The 23317-nt window shown below is 46.7% G+C and overlaps 1 protein-coding gene and 1 long non-coding RNA gene across 2 annotated transcripts in view; one reads left to right on the top strand and one right to left on the bottom strand.

The window, feature by feature from the left end:
• Window positions 1–23317, bottom strand: part of LOC309537384 — a 106831-nt gene that overhangs the window by 44913 nt on the left and 38601 nt on the right. The gene's annotated exons all lie outside the window — the stretch shown is intronic.
• LOC309537100 (metal transporter CNNM4-like) lies at window positions 7543–22469 on the top strand. Its single transcript, XM_082231588.1, has 7 exons — window positions 7543–9170; window positions 10783–10923; window positions 14396–14524; window positions 14900–15069; window positions 15497–15596; window positions 18293–18438; window positions 20142–22469. Exons 1-7 carry the CDS (start codon window positions 7751–7753, stop codon window positions 20238–20240), a joined length of 2205 nt encoding a protein of 734 aa, XP_082087714.1. The 5' UTR covers window positions 7543–7750; the 3' UTR covers window positions 20241–22469.

The raw sequence follows: 23317 nt of genomic DNA, 5'->3' as shown, positions 1-23317 counted from the left end.
TCTAGGCAGGAGACAAACGTAAGTCTGGATGAGCTCTTAGTGTGCTTCGGTCAGGACTATAAACTTGTCGTCATCCCCACCACCCCAACCATGATTACGTTATCCCTCCACTGTTGGAAGCAGTATACATCTGAATACCCATTTCTGGGGACCACAGGTGGGGAGATTGTTGTTGCTTTCTGTTCCTTGTTGTGGGTTTCTCAGAGGAGACATCCGGCTGGCCACACTGAGAACAAGATGCCGGACCTTTGACCTGATCTAGCAGGGCTCTTTTTATGTTCTGTTGCCTCTCAGTCATTTCTCCTGCAGCACACGTAACTCCTTCAACCTTTCCTCAAAGTACTTGGATGGCAGGTTTTAGATGTACAATGCAAATCAACACACGTTTCCACAGAAGTGCCATTATGCTCAGTAGGACTTTGCCCCAGGTTAGCGTTCATAGGATTGTTGCCCCAGTGTGACAAGTTGCTCCATAAGGAGGAAACACAAATAAGCAAGCAATTTTTAAAAAACAACAACACCTCTACTTGACATACTCAAGTAATTCCCAAGCCAGTACTGTTTCCCTTAACCAGCCTGGTGACTTTTCCTACTGCTGTGTCAGAATGTACCAACGCTGTGCGTCACAGTGCCAGCTCATACTGTGGAAATGCCAAGAGGCCTAGCTTGCAGCTGACTCATGCTGCCTGCCTTTCTTCATGCTAATGGGGAAAACGAGCTCCTTCTCAATGCCTCCACTTGCTCCAAACTTCACACTGAGCTATAACAACGTCCAGGTAGGTATGGCGCTGTTGGAAGTTGACCGTAGGATGTAAGTCAGCTGCTGCCAGTGTCAGATTCAGGCTCAAAGGGGGATTGAGCTCAGATGAAGTCTGAGGAAAGCCAACTGAAGCCAAGGAACTGATCACAAAGATCAGTGCTTCCAGAAGTTTTTTTTTTAAATAATTTGTTTTATTTGGTGGAATGTTTATATCTCAACACCCTTCATCAAACTGATGGGCCCAGGATAAGTAACAAGATATAGTCCTCATAAGAAACTGTTTACAAAATTGCAGCGAACAGAGTTGCAAGCACACTTTGTCTGTGTTTCCTTTTGGAAAATGGGGCACTGCGGAGACTCTGGTGTCTTTATGCTATATGGTTTCTTTACACATATATACAACCTGAGTCTACCTGGGTCAATGCATTACACTCCAAGAGGGCCACTTGCTTCTCCCATAGACATAGCAGGCTTGGGTCTAAGAACAGAGAAATCAGTGATTCTCCCTGTCCCTTGGTTGCAGCCTGTTGCAGTCAGCCCGCATGGTGCTTTTCACCCCCATTCTTCTTCCTTTTCACCGCTAACCCAGTGAAACCATTCCCCCTACAGCCTTCATCATCCAAACAGGAATTCTAAACCATTTTTTTGTCTCTGCCCACTAACACACAGCTGGAGGAGGGGCTCCATTCCTCTTGCTGTCTGGCACTGAACGTCATGATGATTCATCTTTTGTTAGGTTAACGATTCAGCCATTGTCAGTCAATTACTTCAGGAGGAAGCCAGCATGTGTTATTTCCATCTTGAATCCTTACTGGATCTGGGACTTCAGTGTTTGCATTTAAACTCCCCCAACCTTGATTAAAATCTAACACTAAATCTAGAACTTCTGCACCCACAAAAGCTCTAGCACCAAAAATTTATAACAATATATTTTCTTTAAAAACCCCCCGACAACCTTGGATGTCCTCAGTAGGGTGATCACGTGAAAAAAGGTGCTCCTGCACCCTAAGAACTGTTTCCAGATGGGTGGCCCCTAACACTGCCCAGCAGTGACTTGCCTGGCAGTAGGGTAGAGCAGCAACAATAGTTACTGCTCAGTGGGAGACCAATGCAAGGTCTATGTTTTCAGTGTTGGATTGCAACTCAGCTTGTATTGAATACTGATGTGTCTGCATGGGGAGAATGGAGAGAGAGAGAGAGAGAGAGAGAGAGAGGAACCTCCAAGCTCCCTAGACCAGGCATGGCCAAACTTGGCCCTCCAGCTGTTTTGGGACTACAACTCCCATCATCCCTAGCTAACAGGACCAGTGGTCAGGGATGATGGGAACTGTAGTCCCAAAACAGCTGGGGGGCCAAGTTTGGAGATGGCTGTCCTTCAACATGTGCTGACCTTCCTTCAGGTGCTAGACTGATACTCTCTGGGTTGCCTTCCTCATTTCCTTTCCCCTTCTCTTTCATCTTCACATTGGGAGAGGAGACATCTTTTTATGTCTCTCCTGCCGAGAGCAAAGAGCAGGCACATGGCTCTTTGCATCTCTCCACCTGGATTAGACACAATCTTTCCTAAGAAGTATGCATTTCCTTATATAAACTTAGCATTCTTATATTACAAAACTGAGGGTCTCATTGCGATTATAACCAAGGGTAAGCTGTGCTTATCCAGCAGGGAGCCAGTGCTCTCTTCAGCTTCCAAGCTGTGTGTTAACCCTGCATGCACATTTTAAGAGGCACATCTGTGAAGCCAATCTGGCGCTCCCACTGGTTCATCTCCACAGCCCTGACTTTGCCACTGCCTTTTGCCTGTCCCTGCTGGTAAGTGGTAGAGACTCTGCTGCCATGAAGCTGCTCCCAACACTATCAGGAGTATTGCACTTTTTCTATATGTACATCTGACTAGGTTCTGTCCATACCAGAGGGCTGATTCTTTTGTGGTGCACAGGGATTGGAGAATCTGCCCATTTCAGTTTCTCTCCCTCTTTTTTCCAGTCTCAAATTCGGTTCTCCACATTTCCACATAATTGTGTGTGTGTTTATAAAGTCTCCATGAAAATTCATCATCGCTTTAATGTGAATTTCTTTTAATATACACGTTTGGTATGCAGTTATGCCTAATAGAAACATTTTTTGCATAAGACTTTCCCCTAACATTATCCAGTTCTGTATGTTATTTTCACTATGTTCACTTTGCAGTTTGTGTACGCATGGCTTGGCAGGAGCATTGTGGTGCAAAATTCAAAGAAGTGAATTTTTTGTTTTGTTTTGGTTGTATTATTTGGGAAAGTTCAAATTAGGTAGATTCATCTTTAAATGCAAATTGAATATAAAATCTCCCCTATCCCTAGTGGTGAGTGCCACTTTGACCCTGTTTTGTTTTTATTTTATTGATTTTTTTAACTATCACTAAAACACAGTTCTTGCTGCTGCTGCTTCTTTAAGCAAAAGACAGATATGGCACCATAGACCCCATAAAGGAAGTGGAGGAAGGGAAGGCAGAGCAGACCCCCTCCTTTCTCACTGTTGCCATAATCTCATCCAGGGTCCAGTTGGCCAAAAGGAAAGTGGAGAGGATGGTTTTAATAGCAGTGTAAGGGAGGGAGGGAGCAGGGTTCAGATGGGAGAAGGAACACATTAACTCACAGAGGGTTTCAATTAATGGTATGAAATGCACAGCTTGGTCTTAAATCCTCCCGTTCTCTCTCCTCACTCCCAATGAGCGATTATTTTCAAATCAGCTTTTGACCCTATTATAGCAAAGCCTACTTAAAAGAATTGAAAAGAAGAGTCTGTAAAAAAAAAAAAAAGGAACCCACAAAGATTAAGATAATGCAGTCTGCCTCCTTTTCGACCCCTTTTAAATATCCAAAAGGAGACACTAGGATATAGAAATAACACAAATATAATAACAATTAGAGACCCCAAAAAGCCAAATCAGAGCAGAGTAAAATAACAACTGTAATATGCCTGGTCAAACAGATAGATTTTGACCTTGAATTGGGCCTGGAAATGAGCTGGCAACCAATGCAATGCAGCTTTTTAGAGCAGTGATTATATGAGTTATAAAAGCAACTCAAGCCAGTAATCTGCATTTTTTTTAAAAAAATATTTTTTATTAAAGATTTTCCTCATGTACAAAAGCACATGCATTGTCTGTTTCTTCAGGTTGTGTTTTCTACAGATCAGTTACATTTGTTGTGAGGCATTGGCATTATATGAAGTATAGGGCTGGGAAGAAAAGTGGTGGGGACAGGAGAGGAGTGGCGGCAAAGCTTATGTTCTTTTACTTAGTGTATGTGTGGGGTTTTTGTGTCAGCGTCATATGGGTATGTTCTCTTTCTATTCGCTTCCCATGTTTCCTTGGTGATGAGAGAAGTTGGTGTGGCCTAGGGTGTTGTTGATTGTCTTTAGTTGGCTGCAGTGGAATTTGTTTATGTGTGGGTGTGGGTTGTTGGGTCAAGTTAGCCATATTGAATTGAATGCTGTTGGTGGGTTCATGTTGTTGTCTTGTTGGGTTGTGTATGTGATAAAGGGGAGCCATACCAGAGTGAAGGCGTCGTCTTCTATTTGTCCCCTTGTCAGTTTAAGTCTATTGGTTAGCATTTCTAGTAAGGCTGTTTCTTGACAACTGTGTTCCATGTTTATTCCTGACAGTTCCCTGACAGGCTATGATGTTTCTGGCTGCTGAGAGTAGGTGGGTTATGAGCTCTTTATAGTATGAGTAGGCATTGTTATCTTGGAAGATGTTCAGTAGGGCCAGTTCTGGGGTGACTTCTAGTAGCTGTTTAGCTATTTTGCTTATTTCTTGCATGACGTTTGATGTTTCCAAGTCATTTTCAAGGGCAGCCCCACATATAGTGCATTGCAATAACCCAGTCTGGGAATTACCAGCGCATGCAGTTGCATGGCCAAGTCATCTCCGTCCAAAAGTGGTTGTTGTTGGTGAACTAGAAGGAGCTGGTAATAGGCACCCCCAGCGTGGCCACCGACACCACCTGGACCCCTCAAGTGACAATGTTTGATCTAGGTGTACCCACAAGATGTGAAACTGTTCCTTCCAGAGAAGTGCAACCCCAACCAGAGCAGGCCATCTTCCCACCTCCTGGACTTGAGAACTTGGAATGTACCTGTAGAATACCTCAGTCTTTTCAAGAAGAAGAAGAAGGTTTGGATTTGATATCCTGCTTTATCACTCCCCGAAGGAGTCTCAAAGCGGCTAACATTCTCCTTTCCCTTCCTCCCCCGCAACACTCTGTGAGGTGAGTGAGGCTGAGAGACTTCAGAGAAGCGTGACTGGCCCAAGGTCACCCAGCAGCTGCATGTGGAGGAGCGGAGACGCGAACCCAGTTCACCAGATTACGAGTCTACCATTCTTAACCACTACACCACACTGGCTCTCAGTCCATTTGTTGGCCCACATCCAGCCCATCACTGCTTCCAAGCACCCGCTTAGCATCTCAACTGCCTTTCCTGATTCAGATGGAACAGAGAGAAAGAGTTTGGTGTCAGTCATATGTTGGTGACCACTACTTGATTGCAGCTCCCAGCGGCTTCATATAGGTATTAAACAGACAAATTGAAATTGCAGAGCTTTGAGAAACTAAAAGATAAAGTGCGAGACTGGCTTCATTATTACCAAATAAGAGAGACCTTTAATTTAGATAGAAAAATTGGCTTCCAGGTGGAAAAGTCAAAGTTGGAAACAGAACTGCTAGAACCCAAAACTAAGATTTTGTCTAAGATGTATAACTTGCTGTTGAAATGGAATACTCAGGATGAAACGGTTAAATCTGCAATGATTAAATGGGCACAGGATGTGGGTCATAATATTATGTTTGCTGACTGGGAACAGTTGTGGACCACCGGTATAAAATATACGGCATGTAATGCCTTAAGAGAGAATATTATGAAAATGATTTATAGGTGGTACATGACCCCAGTCAAGCTTGCAAAAATCTATCATTTGCCCGATAATAAATGTTGGAAATGTAAAGAGACTGAAGGTACATTCTTTCACCTTTGGTGGACGTGCCCAAGGATTAAGGCTTTCTGGGAGATGATCTATAATGAATTGAAAAAGGTATTTAAATATACCTTCTTGAAGAAACCAGAAGCCTTTCTCCTGGGCATAGTCGGCCAATTGGTGCCAAAGAAGGATAGAACTTTTTTTATGTATGCCACAACAGCAGCAAGAATACTCATCGCAAAGTATTGGAGGACACAAGACCTACCCACTCTGGAAGAATGGCAGATGAAGGTGATTGACTACATGGAAATGGCTGAGATGACTGGCAGAATCCGGGACCAGGGAGAGGAGTTGGTGGAAGAAGATTGGAAAAAGTTTAAAGAATATCTACAGAAATACTGTAAAATTTATGAATGTTAAATGGACGTTGGATGGAAAATTAGCGGTATTGGTAAAAAGATTAATAAGAATATGTAAATATAGATTGATAATGTGGGAAAATGTATTTCTAATATAGGTTAAGATCTTGAGTAAAGTTAAGGATAGAGGGTAAGGATTTGCTGAACTAAATATCTGAACTGGAATACAAAAAGGGAGGTGTGAGGAGGTCAAGAAACTAGTGATGAAGTATAGGATATGAAAATTCTAATCTTTTTTCTGTTCTGTTTGTTGGTGTTCTTTGTTCTTTTTTTCTTATTCTGTTAAATGTTTTTTTTGTTCTGTATTTTTATTAATTGTTCAATAAATATTATTTCATATAGGTGTTAAACAGCATGGGGGACAAGCTGTGTAGCAACCACTTCCACCTGAATATTAGAATCATAGACTCATAGATACATTTGAGAGTGTATCTCTTGAGAGCCAGACAGCAGCTAAGTGCAGGAACAAAACTGTGGGGTGAATATTTCAGCCAATAATAGCATTTCTGGAAGCAGTAGGGTAACATGCCCTTTTTATGATAAATTGCACAGCATTACTCCATGAGGATGTTAATGTAACTCCAAAGACAGGATCAATCTTCTGAATGATGCCCCACCTTCAACCACCACCACCTCCTGCACAAACTCAGATCTGTTCCAGGACCTTGGAATACAATGATACAAATGCATGCTTGGGAGATAGAGAGATCAACCAATGTAAGCTTTAGTACACATTTCCCCCCCTAGACTGTGCATCCTTCCCCCCCCCCCTTAACATGACATGCTCGCATTTTGGAACTGTTGGGAACTGTGGATTGTAACTAGTGTTGTGAGTTGACAGGAGACCACTGTTTCCCTCATGGAACTACAGTTCCCAGACTGATTTAACAAACAATCCCTCTGCCCAGGAAAGAAAGAAAAAAATAATAATACTAGTAGGGTGATAACTTTCTTTTTGACCAATATCTAATACAGGAGTTAGGAATCTTTTCCAGACTGACTGACTATTTTCTCCTGGGTCCACATATTTTCTTCTGGGGGCCACATGCCAGTGATGGGCAGGGCCAGAAACAAATGTGAGGGGAGCAATGTATATACTTCTTAATCTTACACACAGTAGGCTTCTTTTATGCACCCTCATCTATACTCCATTCAAGCAACCAAGAGGGATTATCAGAGTTCAAGGACACATTCCAGTCAGGAGGAAACACTCACAGAAGTGGCAAACTATGGTTGGTGAAGTGGGTGTGGCCTGGGGAGAGGAAATATGGCTGAGGAAAATGTGTAGCCTAGAGAATGACCTGAAGACCAGAGAGATCGGGGGGGGGGGCAATTTCTCCCTCAGAGCAAGAACTGGCCATCTGTTTAGGGTGCTGACCTCTGACAGGACCTTCCCCTCTTCCCGCACCATGGAAGAATATATCAAATATCTCCTTCAAGGGTGGAGTTATTTAAGCTACTAGGAAACAGTGTGGCATGCAAATGAGGTGAGTGTGTCTGCATATGAGATGGGTTTATGACATGTGCTTGTACAGCCCAGTGTGTGCACCTAGAGAGTATCTGGAGGGAGCTACCATATGGTGGTACTGATCAAAGGAGCTCTCAAGGGACATGTCCACAATGAACGGTTTGGGGAGTTGCCTGAGCTGGAGGGATGAGGATGCTGGACTGGTACTGCTGCTGCTAAGGTATCTCTTCTTTCTGCTGACGACGTTCCCTTTGCCAGCCACTGCTGGGAATGGGATGTCTAGTAGAACAGTCATTTTAGGCATGAGGGTGGAGAACAGCACCAAACCAGGTACTACAGTCTTGGAAAATGGCATCATCCAAGTGGTGGAAGGAAACATCATCCGGCTTCGGATCTTCGGCCAGGGCATCCACCGACCTACTTGCCAGATGTTATACTTTGCTGACTTACCTGATGTGTCAGATGCTAATGCTCATGGGGACCCCTGCATCAAGAAGAGCAGTGACATACTGGTGAACCCATACTGCCACGAGGTACGGAACACCACCGCCCTGGTGGATGTGTCAGTTCAGATCCTGCGGAAGGAAATCGAGTTCAAGAACTATGTGATGTGCTTGGAAGATCATTCGGGCAAGCCACGGTATTGGTTTAGCGACCGCGATTTGGTGATCCAAGTGATCGAGGGAGATCATTTCAGACTGCCTCTCTGGCTGAAGTTAGTCCTGGTGGTCATCCTGCTGGCGTTGTCAGGCATGTTTAGTGGTCTCAACCTGGGCCTGATGTCCCTGGACCCCATGGAGCTGCGCATCATCCAGAACTGTGGCACACCCATGGAGAAGAAGTATGCCACTATGATTGAGCCTGTTCGGCGGCACGGCAATTACCTGCTCTGTTCTTTGCTCCTCGGCAACGTCTTAGTCAACGCCTCCTTCACCATACTGTTTGACTCCATGGTTAGTGCAAGCCTTCTGGCTATAGTGGCTTCTACATTTGGCATTGTTCTCTTTGGGGAGATAATCCCCCAGGCCCTCTGCTCCCGCCATGGCTTGGAAGTGGGTGCCAAAACCATTGTCATCACCAGGTTTGTCATGCTGCTGACTTTCCCTCTCTCCTACCCTATGAGTAAAATACTGGACTATGTACTCGGTCAAGAAATGGGCCTCAGGTACAACCGAGAGAAGCTGATGGAGATGCTGAGGCTGACTGAGCCGTACATGGACCTGCTGAAGCAAGAGCTGAATATCATCCAAGGAGCACTGGAGCTGAGGACTAAGGCAGTGGAGCACGTCATGACCCCCCTGCATGATTGCTTCTTGCTCAACAGCAACGCCGTCCTTGACTTCAACACCATGACGGAGATCATGGAGAGCGGCTACACACGCATCCCCATTTACGATAAGGAGAGGACGAATATAGTTGATATGCTGTATGTCAAGGATCTAGCCTTTGTGGACCCAGATGACAGCACCCCGCTGAAGACAATCACTAAATTTTACAACCATCCGGTGCATTTTGTTTGCCACAATACTAAACTGGATGCCGTGCTTGAAGAGTTCAAAAAAGGTAACAAGGTGGAGATCGAGTCAGCTTCAGCCTCTATTTAAAAGTTAACTTTTTGTTTCTCTTTTGGAGAAGGAGCAACTTTTAAATAGTGGTTACCTTTAGAACAGGCCAGAGGGGTTGGTCATCATCCAGAGAAAGTGATGGCATAGATTGGTGCCAACGTTTTATGGATGACAGAAATGGCCCTTGCCCATTGAGGCCCAGTGTCTCCCCAGGCAGAACTCAGACGAATCACAGGAGGTGGGGTGAGAGAAGAGTTCAGCACCCCCTTATATAGCACCCTGTCAGGGGCAGCCCAACCTGTTTTGCCACCTGAGGTGAAACAGGAAAGTGCCACCCGCGTTGCCACAGCCTTGTGAGAGCCCCACAAGACCTCATGGAGCTCTCGCAGGGCTCTCGCAAGATCTTGCCATAACTCAGAAGTCTCAGCCACTTCTCTTTACTTCTCTGCCGGTGGGGGCACCCATGGCAGCACCCCTGGGATTCTTCCACCTGAGTCGGCTGCCTCACTCTGCCTCATGGGTGAGCTGGCCTGAGCACATGGCTCTCTCATCGTTCTTTGCCTCTGGGGATGACTGCCCTGTAACTTCTCCCACTCCATAGCCATAAGGATGTAAGAAGAGCCCTGCGAGATCAGGCCAAAGGCCCATCTTAGTCCAGCATCCTTTTCTCCTAATGGCCAACCACATGCTTATAGGTAGCCTGCAAGCAGGACCTGAATGCAACAGCCCTCTCACCACTTGTCCTTCCCAGCAACTGGTGAATCCTATGCAGAAGCAGGTGACTGCAGAATCAGCTACAGGCACTTTAAGGATTGCAGGCAGCTTTCCTGAAGGAACAGGAGAAGGATCTCCTACAGCCTTCCCCAAACCTGGTGCCAATCTCCAGGTGTTGTTTTTCTCTAACTCACAGCCAGAATAAGGATGACAGGAGTTGTGGTCCAACAATATCTGGAGGGCACCAAATTGGGGAAGGCATATATACTATGACTCTTCTTTAAATGCAACAGTTGTCTTAGTTAAAGCAGAATGGAAGCGGGGGATCTACAGGATGAAAGAAAAAGGCATGTCGGAGGTGGGATTGCATTGAAAGCAGAAAATTCTTGTGTTCAGTCCCTGACACCTTCCATTCAAAAGGGTCAAATAGCAGAGATGTGGAATATTATTTCCCATCTGAGACTTTGGAGAGCCACTGCCAGGCAGAATAGGCTGGGCTACCGGTAGATGGACAAATGGTCAGACCTATAGATAAGTTTGCTGAAGAGCTGTAAGGCACACCTTGAGAGACACAGGTTCCCCCATCTCCATAAAAGAACATCTGTGGGCCAAAGCCAAGATTATATAAGAATTTTATTTAATGGATATACCGGTAACTCTTTTTGAAACTAATTTTTATATATATTTGTTTGTTTTTAAAAACACCATCAAATGATGTCTTCGCCTCAGTGCATGGGTGTAGCCAGGATTTTTGTTGGGGGGGGGGCAGAACTGATGTGATTAGTCAGTTAGTTAAGTACTTCTATTGTTTTACTTGATCTAGGGGGCAGCTGCCCCCTGCTTCTCCCCTTGGCTATGCCCATGCCTTAGTGATATAACCAAAGTCTGCCCCACAGGTAAATCTCACCTGGCCATTGTCCTAAAGAAGAATGAGGTTGAGAATGAAGATGAAGGTGAAGTGGTGGGTATCGTGACCCTGGAGGATGTCATTGAAGAGATAATCAAGTCAGAGATCCTGGACGAATCAGATCTCTACAGTTAGGTTCATTCCTAGTTGTTTTTCTACCTATGAAACAGCAGTGTGTGTGTGTGTGTGTGTGTGAGAGAGAGAGAGAGAGAGAGAGAGAGAGAGAGAGAGACTCACTGCATTATATTTCCTCATCTTGGGTGTGGGTGGGGAAGCTATGGCCCTACAGATATTGTTGGACTCTAACTTCCATTAGCCCCAGTTAGTATGGCCAATTTTTAGTGATGATGGGAGTCCTACAATATTTAGCAGGCCTTGTATTCCTCACCTGTCTTCAGATGAAGGCTTAACACACACTGTGCTGTGGCAGGTGCAACTTTATTTTGTTCCCACCAATGGTGACTCAGCTAGCCTATCTTGGACTACTGCCATTTCTGCAGAAAACTCTCTGAGAAGAATGGTAGAGGGAAAAGATCATGATCGGCACTAGTTGTTTCCAACTGAATTTTGCTCATTTCTCTTGCAGTTTGCCTAGAATCAATAGTGTCATGAGGTAATTTGGGACTCTGGCCTTGGGTTTAGGGTTACTGAGATACTGTTGCAGGAGCTATAATTGCTCCAAGCTGCAATGTTATGAAGCACCAATAGGCAGAATTAAAATAAGGAAATTATGGGCTGTCAAAACAAGGTGGTGCAGGACCTCACTCAGCAGAAGCAAGTGAAGGAATGCACATTTATCTGAGGAGCCCTCCTGAATAATCATTATCTAACTGCACCACTGCTTTTGACCTGCTCCCAATGGTGACCGGTGCCCACTGGGCCTGGTGGAGCTCAGGGCATTGCAAACAGAGCCAGGGAAAACAATAGGCGAAGCAAATAGTCTTTTCTATGGCAACAAAACAGTTCCCCCAACCCACTTCATGGAAGGCAACATGGTGAGGCTCAGAGGCACTGCCCCACTTTGTCCTCTTGAGGGGCGCTCTCTAGTTGCTCCCCAGTCTTGCCTCATGGTTTGTCCGTCAGTCCTGGCATCTGGTTTGCTCCTCAACCTTGCTTCCTGATTTGTCCTCCAGTTCCAACCACCTACTTGGTCCTGACTGCTGGCTTTGCCCCTGGACTCTGATCCCTTTGTGCAACTCCTAGTTCTTGGTTTGGGGCCCCCAGCTCATTAAACTACAGACAGGTATGGAGCCCTGCTGTTTATCCTTACCTAGCCCTCTGCGTTGCCAGGAAAAATGAGAAGCTTTGAGAAATTCCAAGTACAATCCAGGTTGCGTGTTGCCGGTATTTTCAAAAAAGCCTAAACTCCATGGATATATCAACTCTGAACTTGATCTTGCCAGTTAAACACATTTATATTTATACAAACATATTTCTTTGGTGTGCTCTGAAGGGACATGATGCAGCCAACATACTCAAGCTAAGCAGATCTGGGGCTGCTCAGTGCCTTGACGACAGTGGCGTAGTGTGGGTTCTCAGCACCCGGGGCAAGGCAAGTAATTTGCGCCCCCTAACCCGTGGATTTTAGCACTCAAGTCTCTTCCGCGCCCCCCCAGATGTTGCGCCAGGTGCACACGCTACGCCACTGCTCCCACCACAAGTCTTCAGGACAGCCATCCGAAGGCTGGCGCGGGGAGAAGGTCTCTACGTCCCACCGCCAGGCTTCGGAGCAGCCTTCCGAAGGCTGGCAGTGGGGCGGAGAGACCTCCTCCCGCCGCCAGGCTTCGGAGCAGCCTTCTGAAGGCTGGCAGTGGGGCGGAGAGACCTGCTCCCGCCGCCAGGCTTCGGAGCAGCCTTCCGAAGCCTGGCGGCGGGAGGAGGTCTCTCCGCCCCACCGCCAGGCTTCGGAGCAGCCTTCCGAAGGCTGGCGGCGGGAGGAGGTCTCTCCGCCCCACCGCCAGGCTTCGGAGCAGCCTTCCGAAGGCTGGCGGCGGGAGGAGGTCTCTCCGCCCCACCGCCAGCCTTCGGAGGAGGTCCGAGGACAGTGGGGAAGACGCGCTGCGCTTCCCCGCTGTCCCGGAGATTTCCCTATGGACTTTCGTCTTGCGAAGGGCTGGCCAAACGCGCTCCCCCCAATGTTGCGCCCGGTGCGGCCGGCACCCCTGGCACCCCCCACGCTACGCCACTGCTTGACGAGGGACCACATGGGGAGTCCTGTGGATGCCATTTTGGGTTCCCTCATGGAAAATTTCAAGAACTTAGGGTATTGCTGCCACCAAAGGTGTGGTGAGTGGTGTTGCGGGGGGAGGAAAGGAGACACCTCAGTGGTGATACTGACTTTGATACCATTTCAGTATCAGGCAAAGGTCTCCGCTGTTTTATCTCTGCTGATCACTCGGACTGGGGAGACCCAGCCAGGGACCATAAAGCTCACTGGGTGACTGTGGGCCAGTCACTATCTCTCTGCCTAGCCTTCCTCGCAGGACTGATGTGAGGATGAAAGGTGCAAGGGGGGAACATCTGGATTTGTTAGCTGCCGTAAATGTACTTGTGAAGGCTGGAGTATAAAGTCATCCAAAAATGTAAAACAAAATAATTTCACACTTCAAGCTTTTTGTATGGCAGCTCCTACACTTTGGAACTCTCTGCCGGTGGACATCAGGGAGGTGCCTTCACTGTGCTCATTTTGGCACCTGCTTAAAACATTTTTATTTAGGCAAAGCTATCCGGATACATGGATGTTGATGTGTTTTAATATAACTATTTAAAATATTTTCAGTTACGGGATGCGGGTGGCGCTGTGGGTTAAACCACAGAGCCTAGGGCTTGCCAATCAGAAGGTCGGAGGTTCGAATCCCCACGATGGGGTGAGCTCCCGTTGCTCGGTCCCAGCTCCTGCCAACCTAGCAGTTCGAAAGCACGTCAAAAGTGCAAGTAGATAAATAGGTACCGCTCCAGCGGGAAGGTAAACGGCGTTTCCATGCGCTGCTCTGGTTCACCTGAAGCAGCTTAGTCATGCTGGTCACATGACCCAGAAGCTGTACACCGGCTCCCTCGGCCAATAAAGCGAGATGAGCGCCGCAACCCCAGAGTCGGTCACGACTGGACCTAATGGTCACGGGTCCCTTTACCTTTACTATTTCCAGTTACATGTTTTGAACTGTTTTATTGATCATTTTAACACTTCTTGTAAACCACTTTTTGTTATTAAGAAGTGGTATATACATTTTGTTTCTTAAAAATAAAATCCAAATGCATGTCAGTCACGGTAGAATCTAGCAATCTTTTCAACAAGGGCTAAAGGGGAAGCAAAATTGGTGTTGAGATGGGGGGGTCACCCCCTCGGAAGGGGGGACAAGACAGGAAGCTCCCATATTCCACGACACTGGTTTCTGAGCCATCTCGCAGACAGCTACCATGTGCTTTCAGATTTTCCTCAGTGATCATGAGGACTAGAAACATATATGTTCGTTTAGATCCACATGCAATTGCGAGATTCTGCTCTTTCCATTTCCTTCCACTCTTACATTGCGTAGTGTTCCCATGGCTGCTTCTGTAACCACACAGTGTAGTGATTCCTTATTTGGTTTCCTCCCTTGCAGCCTACAATCGTACCAGAAGACGAGATGCCAGCCCAAGGAAGTGGGACTTCTCGGCCTTCAAGGGCAATGACGCTGAGTTGAAGATCTCCCGTCAGCTACTCCTGGCTGCACACCGCTTTCTCTCTACAGGTACGAGCCCTCAGGGACCACCTGGGCCACTGGAAAGGTCCCGTCTGATCTGAAACTTAAAGCCAAACCTATCTGAGTCGCACACATGCATATTCAAACTCCTAGCTCTGTACACATACAGAGTATCTTCCCAATGAGCTGTGCTCCTGCTCAGTTCCTGTTCACTTCAGTGCAGCAGGCACAAAAGGATTTTCAGGTAGCTGATGTCCATAAATATGTGAGTGCCATCACTCTCCCACTCTGTTCCATCCGACGCCACCCGCCATCTGCCTCCAGCTGGCTAACTCGCTTTGCCTCATGGTGGCATGGATCTGGGAAAGGATTTTGCTTACAGGAAGCATCCTTTGATTCCTGTGCCCTCTCCTTGTCATGCAGAGGTCTTGCAATTTTGCCCGAGCCTCATCTCTGAGAAGTACCTGCTACGTCTCCTCAAGCATCCTGGTGTCATCTGTGAGCTGAAAATTGATGAGCAGGACAAGGAATCTCCTGAATATAACTTGTATGAAAAGAACAAGCCGGCAGATTACTTCATTCTCATTTTACAGGTACTTTGTTGGCACTTCCTACTCTCTCTGCACAGCCAAGGAAGCACCAAGTGCATGACCTAATCTGTGGGTCATCAATGCAGCACTTTTGGTAGCCAAGGTGCCCACAGATGTCTTCCTGGTGCCTGCTGGGTCCCATCTTTGTGGTGAAACTTGAAAAAGGCCTTCTTTAGCCAAGGGGGTGGGTGGGTTACAGCTAGGGAGCAAAGACAGCACACGTGTGAGGCCAATTTCTACGCATGCCGAAGCTGCCAAGCCCATTGTTTGAGAGATATGAATAATGCTTGTCTGCAATGCTTCCTTTGATTGGGTTTCTTGGGAGTTACTTCTGCTTGCCATGGAGATTCCAGATTGGCTTGGGTGCTACAGGTTGACCCTTCTCTGACAAATGAAGTTTGAAGGTCCTAATATTTCCTCTCTGTTCCAGGGAAAGGTGGAGGTTGAAGCTTGCAAGGAAAACATGAAATTTGAGAACGGACCCTTCTCCTACTATGGAGTCATGGCCTTGGGTACACCCATCCAAGGAGGTAATCTGCATTCCTTCTCCTCTCCCCACTTGATAGTTTAGGCCATGGGTCAGCAAGCTTTTTCGGCAGGGGGCCGGTCCACTCTCCCTGAGACCTTGTGGGAGGCCGAACTATATTTTGGGGAAAAATACGAACGAATTCCTATGCCCCACAAATAACCCAAAGATGCATTTTAAATAAAAGTACACATTCTACTCATGTAAAAACACTAGGCAGGCCCCACAAATAACCCAGAGGTGCATTTTTAATAAAAGGACACATTCTACTCATGTAAAAACACGCTGATCCCTGGACCTTCCACAGGCCGGATTTAGAAGGCAATTGGGCTGGATCCGGCTCCTGGGCCTTAGGTTACCTACACATGGTTTAGGCTGTAATCCTAACCACGTCTGCTAAGAAGCAAGCCCTACTGAATTCGATTGGGCTTACTACCAGGTAGGGTGATAAGAATACATCATTTCCCATAATGTCTTCTATTTGTCTCATGCATCACTGTTTCCATTCCACAGCAGTTAATTCTCCACTAAAAAGTGCATTACTTGCCTTTCTGCTGCAGCAAAATTACATAAATTACGTTGCTATTACATTATTCTACCCCATTTATTTCAAGTCAAAGGAAACACAATGCAGATGGCAGGAAAAAATGGTAAGTATCCATGATTTGCAGACTGAAGGAAACACAAGTACACCCCAGCTTCAGTTGGTAGAGCATAGATGGGTTTTCTGTGGGAAAAGCAGCAGGACAAAGGCAAAACCACTCTCACCCATGCCTAGAAGATGTGGGGCAAGCAGAAAACCTCTTGGATCCATGCTTTCCAGGCATAGGACAAGCGGAAGCATGGGTGAGCCCTATGAGCATTTGGTCTGATTTGTTTGCGGAACAGTTTACAACAAGGAGCATGCATCCTAGTTTTCTCGTGGGCAGGGGTGGAGGAAGGGGTGTGTGGTGGAGGCAGGTCACCCCAGGTGTCACCACGGGGGGGGGGGGGAACGACACAAAATGCAGCGTGCCCGAGCCACGCATCTTTCCTGGGCGTGACGCGGTGGCTTGGGTAGCTGCAGGCTCCGCACTGCCCCAAACAGTCCGCCCACCGCCTCCTCCCCCCAGCTGTAGAGTGGCTATGGGGGAAGAGGCAGGCAGACTCCTTGGAGGCCCCACAGAGTGTCCTGCCCCGCCTGGCCCTGCCCCATGGGCACAGGGCATGCGCATCGCCCCAGGCGCCTGATCGACTTGCTCCGCTGGTGCTCATGGGGTGTTTATACATCTTTTCATTAATCAGAGGCACCAGGTTGCCCCTGAGACTGAGGGGGCCTGGCATGTGATGCATGTGAAACATCACATTGTCTGGAGGAGGCCAAGCACTTTGGAGGAGATGAGCACTGAAGCTGTGACGCCGCACGCGCATGACAACCCACACATGCAATGCACAACAGCCTCCCCCAACAAATATTGAGGGGCCTGAAGATACCTCAGCCCCCTACAGTTGGCACACCTGCCGTTAACCTTTCAGTCCACACTTTCCCCCATCACTTTCTTGGCTGCAAAAGGTCAGTTTTGTTTTAAAAGTGGATTTGTTTTGCCAACACAACAGAGCAAATTTGGTAGTGATGAAATTGAAAAGTAAATTGTGTGTGTGTGTGTGCACGCACACACACAAAGTGGATGAGGCAGCAATTAGTCATCTGTTCCTGTGCATTTTTGGAGGCTGGATAATTGCGTACTTGGTTTGCACCATAGTCTGGTGCCATCTAGTGGTTTAATCAGAACGATTCATCCATCCCCAGTACAATATTCAGGGAAGGGCCCTTGAGTTTCCCTGAGGGTGCCAGACCTTCTTGCCGCTGTTTCCCAGACAATACAACTCCCTCTGGCTCATCATTTCTGCTCTCTCTCTCTTCCTCTTGGTTAAAAGAGTCCTATAAGCAAGTAGTTCTCAGGCATAGGCAGGAAAAGTCCAGCACAATGTTGCTTAACCAAGCAAGCAGGCAAAACAATCCCACCAATACTTGCTGCCACCCCCTGTTCCCCAGACCTGCTATTCTCAGTGACCAGCACTCTAGGCAGCTGCCTAGTATCCCCTAGAGACAAACCTGACTGACTGTGGTGGGAGAGGGCTGACAGCTGGGTGAAGGAAATGGAAATGGAATACAGCGGCTTATTGAATAGCAGCACTTCACAAGGCAACATTTTGTTGCAGGTTCCAGATCTATATCCTTCCATCCATGGCTTCTAGTTCCCCAAGTTGTTTCAGGGGCCTCTTTACAGGGCTTGTGTCCTTGGCAAGGAGAGACTCTGAAACACAACAGATGTGGGACACATGCGCATAAGCAGCGCTGGCCTCAAAGCAGCACCAGTCCCCCCACCCAAAAAACAACAGCGCTCCCTTGCTGTCCCCAGAGGCTGCTTCTTGCAGCTTGGAACTGTTTATCTCTGTGTCCAGTTCAATGTTCCCTCTTGTTCCCTTTCTCTTGGATACACTTTCCTAGGCAGGACCCTGGTCTGAGCCCCTCCCCTGCTACATAAATGTGACTTGCATTTCTAGCTCCCTTGGGTTGGTGGAAACATGGTTGAAGGCAGTTCAGCAAAAGTAGATGGAGCTTGGGTGGGTTGGCGGGCCAAGGGAAGCAGCTGGGGAAAAGACCGAGGAGAGCAGGCTGGAGCGTACAATTCTTGCTTCACTTTTCCCCATGTGCAGGTGTGGAAATCATGGGCTCCCAGATTCGCATGAGCAATATGCAATGCATTAGCATCACCAGCACCAACCAGGTCATCCCCAGCAGCAGCCTACAGTACATGGCAGACTACACTGTCCGTGCTCTCACTGACCTCCTGTACATCAAGGTGAGGCCTCGACGGATTTGTTTGACCCCCGAAAAGGAGATTCTGGGTGAGGTGAAGGGTGATACTTTCCTAATAGATGCCGGTATATTCATTCACCTATAACAAGGGTGGGGAAACCTTAGCACCCCAGATGTTGCATTGACAACTCTCATCAGCTCTAGCAAGCCTCACCAGTGGTCAGGGAAGATGGGAGTTGTGGTTCGGCAGCATCTAAAGGGCCCACTTCTGATCTAGAAAATTCCAAAGCTGCCCTCAGTTGAGAAAACAGCTTCAGCTGGATTCACAGCCATTGCCTTCTCTCAGGGGCAAACGGAATTTAATGGCAGCAGACCTGAGTGAAGACTTGGGTCTCCCAGGACATTCCTCTAAGGCAATGGGATGCAAGGGGCATGACTAAAGCACTTCTATGTAGGTCTGCTCAGACATAAGTTCCACTGAGTTCAATGGGACTTCTTCCAGGGTAAGCATGCGTAGGACTGTGGCTTTGCATTCACTTTTTGCAGGGTCATAGCCCCACCAGTGAATATTTTTGTGTACTAGGTGGCGGTCAAAGCTGTGGTTTAGCATTTGAAGCTCAGGCCCAACCTTTGCTTTGTAACTAGCCATGCTGCTCAGGGCAGCAATTTGCTGTTGGCACCTGCGGCCATGTCTCAGATTTCCAGATTTCCTGGTCACCAACGGTTCCCAACCCCTCATAGCTCATTCTCGAAATGGTCTGCTGAGGCAGGAGAGGAATGCCCTCAGGTTATAGGAACTTGAGAATGTGGTCGCATCTCTCATTATTTTTAATGCATTCCACTGCCCATCTAGGCTTCCCAGAATTGTGGGTGGTCTCCCTCCTCCCAAAGGCGGAGCTAGCTGCTCCAGCACCTGGAGCAGCGCACATGCTGTGTCTTGGGGGAGGGCATTGTGATGTCACACCCCCTCACGGATGACACCTGGGTCAGGCCGCACCCCCCCACACCCCTTCCTCCGCCACTGCCTCCTCCCACTTGGGCAGTTGATCTGACCATCCTGATAAGGCTTCTCTTTAGACACCTCTTTGCGGGTGGGTGTAAACTTGATGTTTGCTACTTCTGACTTCTTTGTAGCTTATTCTTTGGCCGCCTGCAGTTCTGTGGGAGAAGGGGTTGAGCTGCCACCTTAGCAGCCCCCACCACACCATTTCTGGCCAGACTACCTGTGTATACATAAGACAGGAGTGAGGAATCTCTCTCAGTCGGAGGGCCTCAATCCCTTCTAGGCAACTTTATTGGAACCACATGCCAGTGATGGGCAGAGCAACGAATGTGAATGTTTACCTTTTATACACCAGGCTGGTTTTTACTCACCCCCTCTCTCACAGGCAAGAGAGAACCATGATCAGAGTTCAAGAATACACCCCAGCCAGACAAAAACACTCAGCCTGCACTTTCCTTGTGTATTTTTACCTGGCTGGAAAGCGTGAGTAGGCCTGGGGGAGAATCCTGAGGGCCAGATAGTGAGGGCTTGGAGGGTAGCATTGCATAGCCCTCAAAGGTCCTGGGGAAAATGAAACATCCTGGTATTTTGCTCGAGAGCATGGTGGCCATTGCAAATCTCCTATGTTGGGTGGCTTAGCAAATTAAATAAATTGTAATAATAATGGATAGGTGAGGTCTGGTTGTGCATGCTGGGTGTTGGCAGTATGCTTCTGGAGTAATTGCTTTCTCTCTCCAAAACAGATCACACGGAATCAGTATCAGAACTGTCTTATGGCCTCACTGGCGGAACAAAATGCAGCTGCAAGTGTCATCCCGCAGGCTGAGATTTCTGCTGACTAGAGTCAGTGCTCCGAAGTGTACCCCAGGCTTGAATTGAATTGAATGAATCTTTATTTGCGTCAGCCATCGGCCATAGCAATCTTTCTTTCTCTTTCTTTGGCTATCACTCGTAGCCAAGTAAGATCGTCTTCCATAAACACGGTTTCAACAATGAGTCCGTAAGTGACTGTGGAGGCCAATTCTGGATCCACACATCTTTCCACAATGGGGACATTGGTTTCTGGGCGGGAGCTGATCACGGTTGGATTTGCCAAGCATGCCTTCCTCTTAGCGTGTTTCTCCCTTGCGTCCTGAGTTTGAGTGTCTTCAAAGCCCATGACACCTTTGGTAAAGGCTGTTCTCCAATTGGAGCATTTGCAGGCAAGTGTTTCCCAATTGTTGGTGTTTATACTACGTTTTTAAAGATTTGCCTTGATACAGTCATTAAACCTCTTTTGTTGACCACTAGCATTACGCTTTCCATTTTTAAGAGTAGTTGCTTTGGAAGACCGATAATTAGGCATCCGCACAACATGACCAGTCCAACAAAGTTGATGTTGAAGAATCATTGCTTCAACACTGGTGATCTTTGCTTCTTGCAGTACACTGCTATTAGTACGCCTTTTTCTCAAGTGATGTGTACAATTTTTCAGAGACACTGTAGATGGAATCTTTTGAGGAGCTGGAAATGGTATTTATAAATAGTCCATGTTTCACAAGCATACAGTAAGGTTGGTAGTGCAATAGCTTTGTAAACAAGCATTTTGGTTTCTCTGCGAATGTCCCGATCCTCAAACACTTTGCACTTCTATTGGGAGAAAGCCTCACTCACAGAGCTCAGGCAATGCTGGATTTTGGCATCAATGGCGGCCCTTGTGGAAAGATAACTGCCCAGGTAGTAGAAATGATTGACATTTTCCAACATTACACCCTTGAATTGGATATGTGGTGCTGCAGAGGGGTTAGTTTGTACCTGTTGGTGCAGCACTTTGGTTTTTGGGATGTTGAGCAATAGGCCAAGCTTTTCATAAGCTTCTGCAAAGATATTTAGGATGGTTTGGAGGTAATCCTGTGAGCGTGCACACACTACGTTGTCATCAGCATACTGAAGCTCTATGAAGGAAGTTAAGGTAACCTTACTCTTTGCTTTCAGCCTGCTCAGATTGAAGAGCTTTCTGTCTGTTTGATATATGATTTCTACTCTGGTGGGGAGTTTCCCTTCGACAAAGTGTAGGATCATGGCAATGAAAATAATGAATTGAGTTGGGGCAATAACACAACCCCTTTTAACACCTGATCCCAATGGTTCACTTTGAGAGCCATTGTTACCTGTGATTGTTGCTGTCATATTATCATGGAGGAGCCGAATGATGTTCACAAATTTCTCTGGGCAACCAATTTTCAGAAGGACAGTCCACAGGGCATTACGATTTACAGTGTCAAAAGCCTTAGTTTGGTCAATAAATACAAGGATTGGTTTTACTCTCTGCATTTTTCTTGAATTGAATGCATCTTTATTTGCGTCAGCCATCTGCCAGAGCAATACAAAAACCATGTGATATACAAAGAATTAAAATAAAAAGTCAATGATATAACATACATTTTAGGGTTTTGATTCAATAGTCAAATAGTGGATCTTATTCTAATTGCCCCAGCTAAAAAACCTTGCAACCTTTGCTGTCACCTGCTCCTTTTGATCAATCTCATTACATTCAAACTGCTAGAGTCTTCACGGAAGCTTCAGTCTGTGACCTCCTCACTGGGAAAGTCATAACTGGTCGTGACCCTACAGATAAGAACCAAAAAACCTTACATTCCAAATGTTGTAAACCTGTCAGCCATGCCAGAAACCAAGAGCCAAACATAGAACACTTTAATCTGAGGGGGCAATTAACTGACTTTAAATCAACAACTGTGACACGTCATCCTGGTGCACCCCAGACTTTACTCAGTTCCTTCCTAAACAAGGACAAAAAGGGACACGGGTGCCAAAAGTGAGGACAGTTGTGTGTCAGTCCAGCAGGCCATGTGGAGCTAAGTCCAAATGAGATGCCTGCTACCCCACCATCAGTGTGAACCTCCCAACTTGTCACTTTCTGATACTTTATTTCTCTGAGATGGTTTACAATACAGTGGTACCTTGGTTTACAACCATAATCCGTTCTGGAGGTCCGTTTGTAAACCCAAACAGGTTGTAACCCAAGGCGCGCTTTCGCCAATGGGGCCTCCCAAAAAAATTTGTTCGTGATCCCCCCAAAATGGGTTGTAATCCAAAAAAAGTTTGCAAACTGGGACACGCACTTCTGGGTTTGACATGTTTGTAATCCATAAACGTATGCAAACCAGACTGTTTGCAAACCAAGGTACCACTGTAAATGCACCTCAAGGTGAGAAACCAACAAAAGAGGGACCTATGGACTGTTGCCTTGCCTGCCAGCCTTTCTATCCACTCTGTTTCTCTCTTTTTTTGCTGTTGATTGTCCTCCTGCGAATTGCTATTATCTGTTGGGGAAAACCTCCCACTGGAGCCAATGGAAGTCTCTTCCTCCTCATTTCTAATAGCAGCATAGCACAGGGATGAGCGAATCTGTCAATTTCATAGAATCATAGAGTTGGAATAGACCACAAGGGCCATCGAGTCCAACCCCCTGCCAAGCAGGAAACACCATCAGAGCACTCCTGACATATGGTTGTCAAGCCTCTGCTTAAAGACCTCCAAAGTAGGAGACTCCACCACACTCCTTGGCAGCAAATTCCACTGTCAAACAGTTCTTACTGTCAGGAAGTTCTTCCTAATGTTTAGGTGGAAACTTCTTTCTTGTAGTTTGGATCCATTGCTCCGTGTCCGCTTCTCTGGAGCAGCAGAAAACAACCTTTCTCCCTCCTCTATGTGACATCCTTTTATATATTTGAACATGGCTTTCATATCACCCCTTAGCCATATCACCCCTTAACCTTCTGTTCTCCAGGTTTCCATCTGTTCCTCATTTTTTCAGTTTTAAGTTGAGTTCACCACATTTCTGCACCAGTTTTTTGTTTTAGGTCTTCATGAACATTCATCAGCATTGTAGTGTGAATTTTTTTCTGATATAAATTTG

Source organism: Podarcis vaucheri, assembly GCF_965113315.1.
Source record: "Podarcis vaucheri genome assembly, chromosome: 7".
NCBI classification, from domain to species: Eukaryota; Metazoa; Chordata; class Lepidosauria; order Squamata; family Lacertidae; genus Podarcis; species Podarcis vaucheri.
This window is presented reverse-complemented; position numbering and strand designations above follow the sequence as displayed.

Coding starts and splice junctions, on each gene's coding strand:
- LOC309537100 (XM_082231588.1), top strand. CDS start 7,751: ATGTCCACAATGAACGGTTTGGGGAGTTGCCTGAGCTGGAGGGATGAG. Junction 10,924..14,395: donor GGACGAATCAGATCTCTACA/GTTAGGTTCATT, acceptor CCTCCCTTGCAG/CCTACAATCGTACCAGAAGA. Junction 15,597..18,292: donor GGGTACACCCATCCAAGGAG/GTAATCTGCATT, acceptor CCCCATGTGCAG/GTGTGGAAATCATGGGCTCC.